The sequence below is a fragment of the Cyprinodon variegatus genome, unplaced genomic scaffold (genome assembly GCF_000732505.1).
Source record: "Cyprinodon variegatus isolate N-32 unplaced genomic scaffold, C_variegatus-1.0 Scaffold123, whole genome shotgun sequence".
Taxonomy (NCBI): Eukaryota; Metazoa; Chordata; class Actinopteri; order Cyprinodontiformes; family Cyprinodontidae; genus Cyprinodon; species Cyprinodon variegatus.
In genome coordinates, this window is record NW_015150576.1 from 513,714 (window position 1) to 528,916 (window position 15,203).

General features: G+C 40.5%; 1 protein-coding gene across 1 annotated transcript; it reads left to right on the top strand.

Annotated features, from left to right (window-relative positions):
- Positions 1–1,747: 1,747 nt before the first annotated feature.
- On the top strand, positions 1,748–14,692 carry ankh (ANKH inorganic pyrophosphate transport regulator). Its single transcript, XM_015375703.1, has 11 exons — positions 1,748–1,993; positions 2,104–2,222; positions 2,366–2,449; positions 3,051–3,221; positions 3,322–3,456; positions 4,020–4,112; positions 4,203–4,295; positions 8,984–9,113; positions 9,199–9,322; positions 9,453–9,552; positions 13,896–14,692. The coding sequence occupies exons 1-11, from the start codon at positions 1,822–1,824 to the stop codon at positions 14,025–14,027; spliced, it is 1,353 nt and encodes a 450-aa protein (XP_015231189.1). The 5' UTR covers positions 1,748–1,821; the 3' UTR covers positions 14,028–14,692.
- The last annotated feature ends 511 nt before the right edge of the window (positions 14,693–15,203 follow it).

Consider the following 15,203-nt stretch of genomic DNA (forward strand, 5'->3'; position numbering starts at 1 on the left):
CGGGGAACAGGTAACTCCTCTCCCCCGCGCGCGCTTCCTTGTTTTCGGCTTTCATTTGGATAACAAACCCTCCAACCCCCGGATCCTTAGATATTTCCAGCCGTGCTTATTTTAGCAGACATTTCTGTTTATATATGTCTGCAGTTAGCCTAGCCAGCAGCCTCACAGCTGCCAGTATTTCACTAAAAAAAAAAAAAAAAAAAACCTTATTTCTTTTTATTTTTCTTCATTTTTATAGATTTCACTGCTTTTGTTAAATGTTGCTGGGTTTTTCCCCAGTTCTCTCAGGATAACCTCCCTCTATCTGTTTATGTATCTTGAGTCATCTGTGGTTTTTTTAAGAACACAGATTAAGGTCTGTGATGATCATATTTCCTGCCTCAGAGTTTATCTGATGGTTTAGAGCAGACTGAGGCTTGGAGATGTCAGGATTATGCTTATGTAATGCTTCTGTGGGGATGGTATAAATAGCACACACAACAGGGAAGAGGGGAAAATGGGGGGCAGCTGTTGGAGCTGCTGCTACAGTTAAAGTTAAAGTGTTTTTAAGGAGCTGAAGGTATAATCTGCCCTTCTTACTGTGCATCCAGATAACCAGTTGTTTGCAGGGCTTTTAGAAGTTGCCTTCTGCTGTGAGATAACCATAACTCACACCAAGACTCTTCAGATGATCCACTCCTTCACGTTTCTGCATAGTTTTAGCCTTAACAATGCAACCTTGATGTGCTTTATTGGGATTTACGGTGCATTGTTTAGAGGAGAGATATACCGGTAAATGGATTATTTCCCCACAGCATGATGGTGTCACCCCCGTGTTTTATAGTGGGGATGGTGTCTTTAAGCTGTTGGATTCCAGAATAGTTTACAAATGAATGTCTGTTTGTGTTTAGCTCATGTAATACTGTGTAGATGGGAGTCTCTCAGCAAAGACCTTTAACCCCACACTGCTCCCCAGGCACCGCACGATGGCAGCCCACTGCCCCCCAAGGGGATGGGTTAAATGCAGAAATCAATGTAAGATCAATTAAGTTCAATTATTATTATAATAGAACCTGGGTTTGTCTCCACTAGCTTCAGCTTGTGCCCATTCTTCTTTGCAAAATAGGTGAGCATTATTTAATTTTTTTTACTTCTCCTCACAATTTCTGGATTGGATTGAGTTTGTTCCACCACAGGGATTTGCTTTGAATTGAAACCATTCCATAGTAGCTCTGTTTAGGGAAGATGTTTCTTTATTTTCTTTCATCTGTTGTAGCCTATAACATGATTTCTCTATGGATTTACTCATGTCTGATCAGCTTCACCATAAAAATTCCCACAGCATGATGCCACCGCCACCATGATTCACAATGGGTACCATGTGTTCAGCGTTTATGTGTTCATTTACCAAGCAACTTACCATTTGCACTGATCTTCTGTTTTGGTCTCATCAGATTTAAAAAAAATAAATTAAAAATATATTTTTTATACTAGCAAAACTTCTTAAAGCTTTTTTTTAAGCCTAGATTTTGTCAACAAATCCCTAACCTTAGCTGTTGAACTCCTCTAGAGTTACCCAGAGCCTCCGGACCTCCATGTATCGTCATCTTTACACGAGCTGCAACATAAAATGCATATAGAAAACACTGGAAGTAGTTGTTGTAATCTGCCAAGCTGAGAGTTTAGGGTGGGATTACACTCAGAAGGTTCTCTAGAAGAAGCTGCTGTCTGTTTCAGAGATGAACTTATCTGTCCTTATCTCTGTGCTCTCCTCCCTTCCCGCGCTGTAACATCCAGGCTCTCAACAGGGGCATAGCCACCGTCAAGGAGGACACGGTGGAGATGCTGGCCAGCTATGGCTTGGCTTACTCCCTGATGAAGTTCTTCACTGGTCCCATGAGCGACTTCAAGAACGTGGGCTTGGTGTTTGTTAACAGCAGGCGCGACCGGAGGAAGGCTGTGCTCTGCATGCTGACAGCTGGAGTCATCGCTTTCACCCTCCACATCTTGATAGGTGCACATTTATTCTGTTCTGTTGACAGCTTTATTCCTCTAGGAAAATTTGGAATAGGAGATTTTTATTCTGCTAATATATCGTTTCTATCCCATTTTTTTCCCCTTCAGCTTACACAGATTTGGGATATTACATTATCAATAAACTCCACCATGTGGATGAACCTGTTGGGAAAAAGACAAGAAAGGCGTTCTTATACCTCGCTGCATTCCCTTTGTTGGATGCAATGGTGAGTGTTTCAGAAAAACGCAGGATTAAGCCACACATGACCTAGAAAGGTTTTTATCCTCTGTCATGTTAGTCACTTTAATAGAAATTTTCTTTTTTTTGCGTCTGAAAATAACCTTTCTGTCCACCTGTTTTGGCCTCCAGGCATGGATCCATGCAGGCATCCTCCTTAAGCACAAATACAGCGTCATTGTGGGCTCTGCCTCCATCTCTGATGTTGTGGCTCAGGTAATGAGTAGCTTTGGATCTTTTTCATTTTATTAAAAAAATCTAATTACCGGTAAATTTGGGATTTTTACCAGGACTGAAAACATGGACAAAAAAAATGATAATTCCTGATCTAATACCCTATCCTGTTAACCTAACGCTCCATCCATTCTTCTGTGTTTTAAGCTTCACAATAACAGGAAATCATGAAACGATGCTATTAAAAGCTGTGTTGATGATATCAGCTGCAATAGATCAAAGTTTCCTTTACTTATCCTCACTAATCTATCCTGGAGCTCTTATCAGTCAGCTTACTGTAGGACGACTTCATTTGATTGGCTGAATGTTATTCTCTGATATTTAAAGGTATAGTGTAGGATTTTCTTTTTCCGGGTGGATCCTCAAAATAAGTGGTCCTCGTAATTGTCCATCATTCTGCTGATATGTTTGGAGAGGGTTGGTCTTTTCAAAAATTCAAGAAAATCCTCCACTATTAAGTGCTTAGCCAGGAATATTACTTCCAAAAATGTGTTGTTTTTATAAAAATCAGTCATAAGCTGGAAATAATCTTGGGCTTAAATCTGTGCCTCATATATTTTTAATGTCGTCTTGCATCCTGCAGATTGTGTTCGTGTCTATTTTCCTGCACAGTAACTTGGAATGTGTGGAGCCGCTGCTCATTCCGATCCTTTCACTCTACATGGGTGCTATGGTCCGCTTCAGCATCGTCGGTATCGGCTACTACTGCAACATTCATGACATCATCCCAGAGTCCAGCGGGCTCGACGTTGGGGTACCCTCTGTCTCTCTTCCAATGCAGTTTATACCTGATGTGAATGATCAAAATCAGGTTAAAGATCGTTCTTTTAAATGATATATTTTCCTCTCTGCAGGGTGACGCTACAATCAAAAAGATGCTGAGCTTCTGGTGGCCTCTGGCCCTCATCCTGGCCACGCAGCGCATCAGTCGACCCATCGTCAATCTCTTTGTGTCCCGAGACCTCAAGGGGTCCGAAGATGCCACGAAGGTGCGTCTCATTTACATCTTATAGTCAAACCTGCGCCTCTTTGTGTTTCTGTTCCAACTTTAAGATAGATTTTTTTCAGTAAAGCTGCCACTGAGTCCCTTCAAAACTGTAAACATTGGTTTTACGGCTGGGTTTGGATCCAGCCGACCAATTTTCACAGCTTAGAGAAACTCCGTCTGGAGCTTTCTGGCTCATACGACCAGCACAGCTACTAGAGGCAAGACAAAGCTGTTTACCACAACGAGCTGACTGACAACACAGGCTGCCAGCGGTTTGGGTGATTCACCGCATAGATGGGAAACTCAGGGCATGATTACTCTGCTCCAGAACATTCCTGCGTGGCTCTGCTGTTCCTGCCTATTGTTGCCAGCGACAAAACAGTGAGCCTCAAGGCCGCCGTCCAGAGATAAATCCCTGAAAACTTGTGGGGAAAGTGAGAGGCACACATGCTGCTCAGGCTGGCTGTTGTTAGGCTCCCGGGATGGATTTAGCCGGGCGGTATTTTTAGATTTAAAGCGGCGGCGCGTGGATGACTTCTACCTGTCCTGTGTTTGTCATTGCAGGCCGTGGCCGTGCTCACAGCCACATACCCTGTAGGTCACATGCCCTACGGCTGGTTAACCGAGCTTAGAGCAGTTTACCCTGCCTTTGACAAGGTAAACCAGTCTCTACAATGTTTACACTGGGTTATGTATACATTAAGGGAAGATAAGAGCCTATGTGACGATGTGACCCTTTTCCTGCAGAACAATCCAAGCAACAAGATGAACGCTGGCAGCCCGGTGAACAAGACGCACATTAAAAAGTTTACCTTCTGCTGTTTGGCCCTGTCGCTCACGGTAAGAGGTTTCTTTCAGTAGGGAAAAGTTTTCACACCCTTTAAAACTTTACACCCCCTTTATTCGATATTGCAAAAAAAAAAAATTAAAATAAATAAATAAATATATATATTACAAATAAAAACAAAAATTTGTGCCCCAGCATGATGCTGCCACCACCGTGTTTTAGTTTGGTACATTGAATCTCATTTTACCACAGCACTTTCTCATCTTTTCACATCTTGGATCTCCTTTAGATCTGTGCAGCTCTTCCAGCGTTACCTCAGGCCTCTTGGCTGCTTCTCTGCTTAAGGCTTTCAGGATAATGCAATTAACAGAGTATTCTGAGATATTCAAAGTTTGAGATGTGGTTTTATAACATGCAGCTGCTCTTTCAGCTTCCTCTGACCTGTCTGCTGTGTTTCCTTTGTTCTCTAATGTTCTCCGCCAAACTGAAGTTATTAATATTACCTTAACGTCATTTTTATTTTTATTTTTTTATTTTTTTATTACAGTGCAGCGCTGCAGTTGTTTCACGGAGTCTCATATGCATTGTATTCATTAAAACTAATGAAATAATTAATCAGATCAATCGATTATTGACGTAATAGTCAACTAATTTAGTTATTGATTAATTGTTAACTGTAGTATAGAGACTGTAAAATATGCTTTTAGCTGTCAGACCAACCCACATAGGGCTCTAATTATATCAAAATTGTAAAAAAAAATATATAAACATTTTGCATTTTAAGATGAAAAGAAAATGTTTTTGTCTGTCAATGTGCTTTATCCAGAACTCCTCAAGTGGAAAAGTTTTAGTTCACCTGCATTCATTTAGTAAAAAAGCCTCTCTGAGGAAACTTTGACTGTCTTATGATTAATTGATTAATAAAAAAAAAAAGTCATCAGATTAATTGATGTGCAAAATAATCGTTAGTTGCAGCCCTAATTGAAACTTTGTATTATTTAGATTATTTGGTCATTTAGATGGAGCTTTACTGCCATTTTCTGCCTCTCAGTTGATCAGCAGAGCTACTGACCAGTCAGGAAGTGGTTTTGGGACATTCGGGATAATGGGGATGACGGAGAGTACTGATGAAAAACTGCATTATACAATTTCAGTATCGACACAAACCGCATCCTGCTGTCCTAATGGGGAAAAAAAATCTGATGCATTTGATGAAAAATGTGTCAAAAACAACCCAAGCTACTTGGAGAGCAGGATATTCATCAGTTTTAAATCCCCCTAGTAAATACTCCTTTAAAATACATTAGCAGTTGGACCCAGTTTTTTAAAGGTTAATCTAAACAACTAAAGGTGCTTCTGCTGTTGTCATTGAGCATGTTGGTGATTTCTGATTAAAACACGATCCACAATGTTACTAAAAGCTTATTCAGATGTTAGTCAGTATGTTAAAAACATTTCTACACCCTGCCCTGCAGGCTCAAATGTCGACCGGTTTAAAAAATCGAAAGCATCTCAGAATGTGAAGGCGACACATAAACAGAAAAGCATGTTTTGGCAGCTTGTAGGAGTTCTTTAACTTTTAACCTCTTTACATGTTTAAAGTTGCAGACTTGGGACTTGTACATGTAGCCTGACAGGGGTAAGAGTTTTTCTTTACAAGCTTTCCATCAAGTAGAGCAATGCGTCTTCATGTGGTCTTAAAAATACCATCAGACTCCCTTTAACTGGATGGCCACAGTGGGCCTCAGGGATTGTTGTTGAGTCTCAGAGTGATTTTATTGGATGTAGGCAAAGGAACAACTTTCTAACTGGTGGAGTCGTTTCCTCATACTCTAGCCCTGATGTTTGTCAGGTTTACAGTTGTTTTTGTGTGCGAGTCGACTGGCAGCATATATTCTTACGACTCGTATAACCAGTTAGGTGCTATGCAGAAACATGTTGGAAATTCTTCTTTCTAGTCCGCTTTTGATGTGCTTGGTGGAAAACAAACTCAGGGACTAGATTATATATATTTTTTTCACCTTCCTGCTGTGCATTTATGTTCATAGATGGAGAACTTGAGTGAAACGGACAATTTGCAAATGTTCTTTTTAATTGTCTTTTCTGTGTTCTGGGATTGCAGACCTGCAGATTTAAACTTTAATCCCACCTAAAAAGTCTCTGTTCAGTTTTTGCAGCCATGATAACCATTGCACCTCAGGGCCTCTTCTTGTCCCTTTAATAGCATGCAAATGCACAACAGGAAATCGTTGGCAGTGGTTTAAACTTTTAAAAGGAGGAGGAGGAGAGTGGCACGCCAGATGTGGAACCTTAAAGCTGTAAACAACGACATGAGGGCATGTGCAGATACTGCCTAGATCAACATGATCCCCTCATGTCTGAACTTGCAGTGACAGTAGATTCATGTGAGGTATTCCAGGAAAAAAATAAGTACTGCAGAGAAGGAGTGTATCCGACAGGGGAGGAGAACAGCATGGAAGGTGTAACTCATGAGAACAGCCTGTTTAGGATGTCTCAGCTTGTTCAGGAGATGCCGCAGTTGACTCAGTCTGGTGTGACTGTATCAGGGTAAAATAATCATAGCTGGTGAGGTGAGGCTAATCTACGTCATTAGCAGGTAATCTCTTGCCATGTTTTGGTTCAGGAGATCAAAAACAATGTCAGACCATCTTTAAATATTTCCACAAGCCTCAACTCTTCAACTCACATGGAGCTCTAACTGGCAGCTGGGCAACAGAAAATGTTCCTTCAGACAGCCTTGGGGAGACATTTTTGGACGGACTTTAAGCATTCTCTCCTCCAGAGTTTCCACTGTCGACTCATGTCCTTTCAGTGTCTCATATTTTCAGTGCCGTGAAGAAGACGCACAGTTTACAGGGTCCTCTCTCCTGCATGGGCCTCTGGTGTAACACACCTGATTGAAATTGTAGTATTGCTTCCTAAGCTGCCACCAAGCACTGCAGAAGTCTTTTAATCAACAAGTCATTAAAGTCTGGTGTGTGGCTGCAGGAAAACACCTAAAACATGCAGGATGGAGGAAACACTGGGTTATTTAGCAGCCATTTTTTTTTCACAGAATATTAACCTGAAAATACATTCAGTAAAATATGCACATTGATTGTACGCATTCATTCTACACAGTTAGGGTTTTTAGGTACTTTTTAGGGCTGATAAAAGTAATGTTCAGTGTTTTGATCAGTCTAACTAATCCCCTTATCGGGGATTAGTTAGACTGCCGGGGACAATTCTTTCAATGGATTCTGCTTTTTCTTCCTCTAATTACGTGATAAAAATGTCACATTGGGAACAAATTTTACACAGACCTCAGTTAAAAAAACAAAACAAAACATTTATTAACAAATTAAACATGGAAGCCAATAGAAGGAGTGCCAATATAAAGCACGGCTGCTGAATGCACTAATGAAACAGCAAATGCATGCATGTATTAGCCAATTCTGATACAAGAAAAAAAAACTCACATTCTCAACCAAAAATATCGGCCGACCAATGTATCGATCGACCTCTCCTACACTTTCCAGCTTTGATTATTTCACGTTATAGCTAATTATAATAAATTTCAATGTTCTGCATATTTAAATATTACATAACACTGACTCCTGTGTTAATCTTCGTGGTACCTAAGGAGTTTTATCAAGAGGAAGCTGGGAGACACCAGAGCCAATAATACAGACGACCTGATGGCTGTTAATTAAATAACAGCCTCCATGCCATGCTGCATTTATGAAGCAATTCATGCAAAAGGATCCCCGACCAATACAGTGCAGTTGATGCTGATACTTTTTAACATGTTGATATTTCTGTATTAAAAATCCTTTTATTGATCCTATGTTATAAACTGAAATAGATGGTTTCATAGCTGAAAGCCATAATTATAGAAATAATCAAAGGAGATATTGAACTGTTGCCTAATAAATATGCATAACACAAACTGCTGAAATAAATTAGCATTTTGATTATTGAATGTATTGCACCTGTGTAAACACTATTTCATTTTTGCATTGTTGTAGCTCTTTTTATGCAAAGAGCTGCTTTTCTCACCACTGTATCATAATTAAAGAAACGGAGGCAACGTTTGGTTTCTATGCTGCTCTGCTCTTGATTGAAACGCCCTGAAAACCTTTTGGCTCCTTTAAATCAGTATTAAGAGCATCATCTTCAGAGCTCACTCAAAAACAGGTTAGGGATTAAGAATGAAATCTAATATTAGAATTTCTTTTTTTTTTCTCAATGTAATGCTTCCTAGAGTGTAGATATTCTGTTGTTTTTGTTTTTTGCATTTTGTCTAAGAATTGGATTGCCTGCTGTATGAATATTCATCTGACCAACCTGCAGAAATCATCTGCTCACCAGTGGTAATGTGATGCTCACTGCAGCAGTTGTTGAGATACCATGTCCTGCCTCTGAAGCTGGGCTGCCATTCTTCTGCGTAAAACGATCTCTTTCATGGACAGCGACTGTTTGCGGTTCCGTCTGAGGGTTCCTGACACAGAAATGTTTTATTCATGTTAGATCAGATAGCTTTCACATCTGTCGCCCTGATCGCTTCGCTTTGAGGGTCGATGCTAATGCGACACGTGCTCGAACAGCCCTCTCTGGAAACCAAAATGTTGGTTTCCGGCTCGCTTGCTTTGTGAGCGCTTCAAAGGCCCACATTCAGCTTCAGTGTTGTCTAATAAAGTGTGCTGAACAACAGATAATTTGCGTTTGTTCTGACGTCTAGCTTTGTTTCGTGCTGTTCTGGAGCCCACATGTGTCTGAGAAGATCCTGGTGGACATCATCGGAGTGGAGTACACCTTTGCTGCGCTCTGCGTGGTGCCGCTGCGGATCTTCTCCTTCTTCCCTTTGCCTGGTGAGAGCTATTGAATTTCTTTCCTCATCATTAACTGTTGGAGGTTTATTTCAGTTTGCTGATGTCTCCTTTGTCTCGTTTGCAGTGACTGTCCGGGCTCATCTGACTGGATGGCTTATGACCCTGAAAAAGACCTTCGTCCTGGCGCCAAGTTCGGTTCTCCGTATCGTTGTCCTGATCATCAGCCTGGTTGTGCTGCCTTATATGGGGTAGGTAACCGGCACACTGTGTGCAGGAGGCCACTCAAGGTCAGCTCTAGATGCCGAAGATAAGGAACTTTTACTCTGGTACACAGAAATAAGATAAGGCATCGGATTAAAGTAATTCTCTGTTCTACAGGGTCCATGGGGCCACGCTTGGTGTCGGGTCCCTGTTAGCCGGTTTCATCGGGGAGTCAGCGATGGTTGCCATAGCAGCCTGCTATGTTTACAGACAGCAGGTGAGAACATGAGAACTTGCTCTACATTTTGTTATCATCTACCATCCCTACTCTGAGTGTGCCGTTTTAATTAGCATATTTTTAAATTAAGGCACACATGAGCAAAACTGTTTTCACTACGAGGAAATGTAAGACTGGAAAGCTTGTTGTTTATTTTCATCACTGTTGATCATATTCAAATGATGGAAAGAATGGTCAAGTGTCCATAACAAAAAAAGGAAAAACATTCTGCTGCTGAATATATGAGGTCAGATTAGCTAGATAAAGTAGTTTAAGGAAGGATAGTTTAAAGGTCCTGCAAAATAAAAATAGAAATGAAAGAGATTTTTGGCCTCATGTCACCATTTTTCTTGTATTGGATGTGCGTATAGCAGCTAACAGGCATTGCCACTCCCTCCTTTTGCTATTCATCATCAATGTTTTCTGTGATTTGTTATGAAATGTTTTTTCTATTATCATTATTTAAATTGATTTGACTTACATTTGTCATTTTTACCATCTAACTGGTGGAATGAGAACCAATATAACCTCCAAGAATTTATCCTGAAATATCGGCAGTACATATCGGTTTAATGGCGAAATAATTGGTAACGACTTCGGCTTGAAAAACCTGCATCGGTTCATCTCTAATTAACATTCCCGGATAGCAGTTAGATATACAATTAAATAATGAAGTTCTTACATTTTTTTTAAGTAATGGAATAGTACATTTAATAGTTGAGTTTCTTTTTTTCAGTGTTTTTTGCCTCTGGTGTTGAATATTGTTCAACTGGAAGGATTTTTGCTTTTTATACATTTGTTATGATGTAAAACCATAGCAGGTGTCAACCTTGCTAAAGCTACAATAATAGAAATACTTCACCAAGAACCAGTTGAGTTGAAAAGGAGGCAGTAATGATGCAGAGAAGGAAAAAGGAGAAGAGAGAGGAACAGGAAATTCAAGCCACCTTTTCCATCAATCATAGATGTGAGATGATCTAGGAGATCTCCAAGCTCTAGCAAGGGTCCAGCCAGAATGTTGGGATTGCAGTATTAAATGTTTTACTGAAACATGGTTGAAGGAGCAGCCCCGACTCCAGCGTGTCTCTGCCAGGCTATCGGATCATACGAGCAGACAGAGATCTGAGGAAGGCTGGAAAACTCAAGGCAGGGGGGTTGTCGGTGCTTAGCCTAGAATGATTTATAATTTTTGCATTGCAGGTTTTAAACTGTAAACTGTAAGGCCAAAATTTTCTTCCATTGAATTCTACCATTTTTGCAAACTGCTTCTCTTAAGCTCTCCTGAAAGTAAGACTGAAAACTCTTTGGGGCCATAATATATATGGGAACAGTTGAGATTTATCCCGAACACTATTGCTGTACAAGTAATGGATGGAACATCAGCCCTGATGATCCTGCAGACGAATCCAATTGTATTGCGGTTTAAACCTATCCTGTATGCAGTTTGCACAAAGCAGACAGAATAATACCGTAGAAGATTACAGCAGCTCTTCTGAAAGGCTTTACTTCCTGTGTTGCAATAGGACATGGTCCTTCTTTTAAATGATGTCTATGTGTGAATGCTACCCAGGACCTATAAGTATTCCCCTGGGGACACAGTGCTGTCGAGGATGATGAGGGTAGGCAGTGTTTAGGGTGTTCTCCTGAGGTCCACCAACCTCTCCACCTTTCTGAGCAGGTTAAGCTAAAGTTGGTTCTGACGACACCATTGGACCAGCCAATACACTTTCTGTATGTATGCTGACTAATCATTATCGCAGTGGCCTATATTAGCCCAACAGTGGTGCTTATGGTTCATGTGATGAAGAAGAAGCCTCACTTATTCCAGGTTATAGTGATCTGTTTATTGGTGAAGGCCTTCTCTGCGAGTTTCTGGTGGAGAATATTCAGGTTTATGGTGTTTAAAGCCAAACTAAAGTCCACAAACAGAACCTGTTCTATGCCATTGGGTGTTCATGGTGGTGCAGGATTAAATGTGGTCTGAAGTTGACTGCAGCATCTGCTGACCTGTTTACCCAGTAATAAACTGAAGGGGGTCCAGGTGGGGGCCTGTGATCTGCTTCAGATGTTTCAACACCAGTTGTTCAAAGGATTCTATGGCAAAATGTCTGCATTTAGCCCTTTGATGGTGTATTTATCAGGGATCGGGATAATACGGGAGGACTTAAGGTAGGAGGGAACCCCAAACAGCACCAGACATGAGGGGAGACATTGTCAGGTCCTGGAGATTTCCTGGTCTACTTATACTGAAACTGCGCATTATCCTCCTCAGGGATCCAAGGAAGGAGGGTGTGTTGGTCCATGCAGAGCTTATTTGGCAGAGTGGGATGTGAAAGAGTTTATTAGAGGAATGAAGGGCTGCTTTCTGGGGTCTAGCTGTTGAGATGTCTACTAGATAAAGGTTGGGCTTGCTCTCCCTTTGTAGTGATATTTTCTTAATTTTGATATCAAGCAGCCGTGTTTTAGCTTCAAGCTGTAGCTTAGCGATGTTCTGTCAGATAGGCATACCCTGTCAGACCAGCATACACATAGTCAATACCCATTTATCTCTTTAGTTTATCACCGCGTATACCTTTAGACTTTTAAATAGACTTTAAACTACCTCAACGGGCGTTAGTCATCTACAAAAAAAATACTTTATTACTTTTTGGTGTTATATTGAAGTGTGTGGTGATCTGACCTTAAAATGTTTTTTGTGCGACTAAAGGGATAAAGGGACCCCTTGAGGTAGTTTAAAGTCTATTTTTTTGTACAAAACTAAAGGGATAAACGCAAATCTAACATCTTGCCATGCGTATTGACTGTGGGTATGCTCATCTGACAGAACAGCGGCCCTTTTTCTCCTTGGCCAGATTGTTCCTGGCTTGCCTATACAGCCAGGACCCATGCAGCCTCAAATGTAAATGCTTTTTTGTTGTTGTTTGTATGAAGGGTCTTAGGCTACACAGACACATCCTCACTATTTATGTTAGAAGTCCCAGTTATAACAAGTTCATTTAATTCATTGGATGGAGCTTCAAAAACACTCCAACCTGTGCAATCAAAGCAGGCCTCTAGCCTCTGCTTTGACTCATGTGTCCTCCTCCCATCAGTCCTGACTACAGGCTCAGAAGTGTTTAACTTCTGCCTGTATTTTGGAATGAGATCCGGAAGATGGTGATAAGAAAGTACCAGATGTGTCCCGTTGAAGAGCATCTTGTAAAGCTGTCGAACTGATCCAGTTTGTCTGTAGCACAACAACCTTTAAATCAAAGCAGATGTCAACTCTAACTTTTTCAGTGAAAGCTACAGGCTGCAGTCTGCCCAACAGCAGGAAGCCTGGTATCTGTGCGTCATCTGTGGTGTGCTTCCTTAGCCAGGTTTTGGTGAAACAGGGTGGTAGACATACAGAGGTTTTATTTTCATAGTTTAAAAGCAACTCATCCATTTTCTTTTTTGTTTTGTGTATGTGTGTGTAGATAGAGGCAGACGTTAGCCAGACTGGGGAAGTGCAGAGTCACTGTTGCTTTACAAGCAGCTTTGCCCATTAGACTCATCTGTGTCTACAGTAAATCCCACAGAGAGCTGCTGCGCTGCCAGTAAACATATTAGGAAAATTGATGTTGGTGAAAAATATTCAAAGAAAATTCACAGATAGATGGTCTGATGTGTGTGCGCTTTTCTTTTATGAAGCAATAAACTCCCAAAAAAACACCAATATTTGAAAATGAAGAAAGTGATCCTACCTAAATTTGGCAAATTCAGTTCTTCTGTTTTGGCATGAATAGACCAGCTTCAGGTAGAGAAATAATTGTGGCTAATAAATATTGGTTTTATATAGAGATTTGTTTTTTTCCTTTTGGTTTTACCTCATAGTTGGCATCAAATGTCCTCCTGTGTATAAAATTATGATTTAGCCTTTAATTTTTATAGCACATAAAACCAAATAGAACCAGGTTGTATTCAGGGATTAATACGCTATGTCATATTTTTTTGTTTTATTGTAAACGGTCGGTTCTAGCTGCAGGGTTTTTTTTTTTTTTTAAGGGTGTGTCATCAAGCTAATTTCCAAAACAAGCTATCCTTCTTTTACAAAATGTTCACTGACACACAAACTTCACCTCGAGTGTTCAGCAGTATTTTACAAGGTCGGAGAAGATGTGATAGCAGCAATTTCTTCATTTCTCAAAGATTTACAGTGAAACTAAGGGTTCAGCACGTTCTGATTTATTGTATCCTTGTGCCATATTTATTTAGCTGCTGTATTTTAAAGCTTATCTGCTGTGCAGCTGCTTTCTTTTCTTGTCACCATTTCCTTGACCTCTTAGAAAATATTTCTCATTGCTTTTTTTTTCTGTTCTCAGAGGAATAGCGAGATGTCCAACGAGCTAGTGGTGGAGGCTGACGACTCCGCTCCCATGAGCCAAGTGAGCTCCCCTAACCAGATGGACGCCATCGAGGAACTTCAGGAGGAAGAGGACGCGGAGCAGGAGTGAGCTCCTGCAGCACAGGAAGAGGACCTTGAACTTTGAAGACGGACAGCTCGGCTTTGAGCTGTAGACTAGAAAAGGGTCTGGTTGCAGACTTCCATGTATGGACCTGCACACTTTAAAAAAAAAAAACGCACACTGTAAAGAAAGCCATGCAGCTCCAGTCCATTGCTGTAAATACTGTCTTTAGTTAGCCTGTCCTGTTAGCTGGGTGTGTACTCTTCCTCACATTTTTACCGGTAAACAAGGGAAACCGACACAGGAGACCTCCTCCTCTTTAGCAGCGGGAACAACGAGCCGAATGGTTGTGGAGTTGCCAAAAAAAACTGAGTTAAATATTTCATGTAACTTTATAAAGCAGAGACCTTGCTCGGATTCAAACTCGGACACAATGTGGAACTTGTTGGGTTGTGCAATCGTATTTTACATACAACGGTGTACAGATTTTTGCTTTAATGCATTGTGTATATTTCATTGCTGCGAGGGGTCAGGAATCCCTTATCAAACCACTGTGTGTTAAACAATACGGTTCTGATGTTCCTTTTCAAGTGCAGTCTGGGAGTTGGACCCACTTTTTTTTTTTTTATTTGCCAAGCCTTTTTCCTGCTAGTATTCAGACTGTCGTATGTACTGTATATACTGTATAGGCATTCTTATTTGCAAATAAATGGATTTATTATTATTAAATCTTTGTTGTCATGAGTTGTGAAGGTATTTTTAGTAGCAATTATGTCTGACAGTTTTCTAATCTTAGGTTTAAACTTGTACATAGTTGCCTGTGTAAATCCTCAGTCATCTAGATTATGGAAACCACAAACACGCATAAATTGGAAGTCAACTAGACTTTGGCTCAGTTTTTTTAGGACATTTAGACAACGATCCAGGAGAAAGACTTCTGGAAAGAGCCATAGATACTATGACTGATCGCGATGCATTGATTATTAAAATAATCGTTTAGTAATCAACCCGTCTGTTAATATTCTCTATCCAGAACTCCTAAAGTGGAAAGGTTTTAGTTTCACCTGGTTTAATTTCATTAAAAAATCCTTCAGGAACCCTTTGCTATCAGATTATTTATCACTTAATCGGAAAAATACTTGACAGGTTATTGATTTGCAAAATAATCGTTAGTTGCAGCCCTAAATTAATCATTGGGATACAATAATTCTTCAAATGAAATGG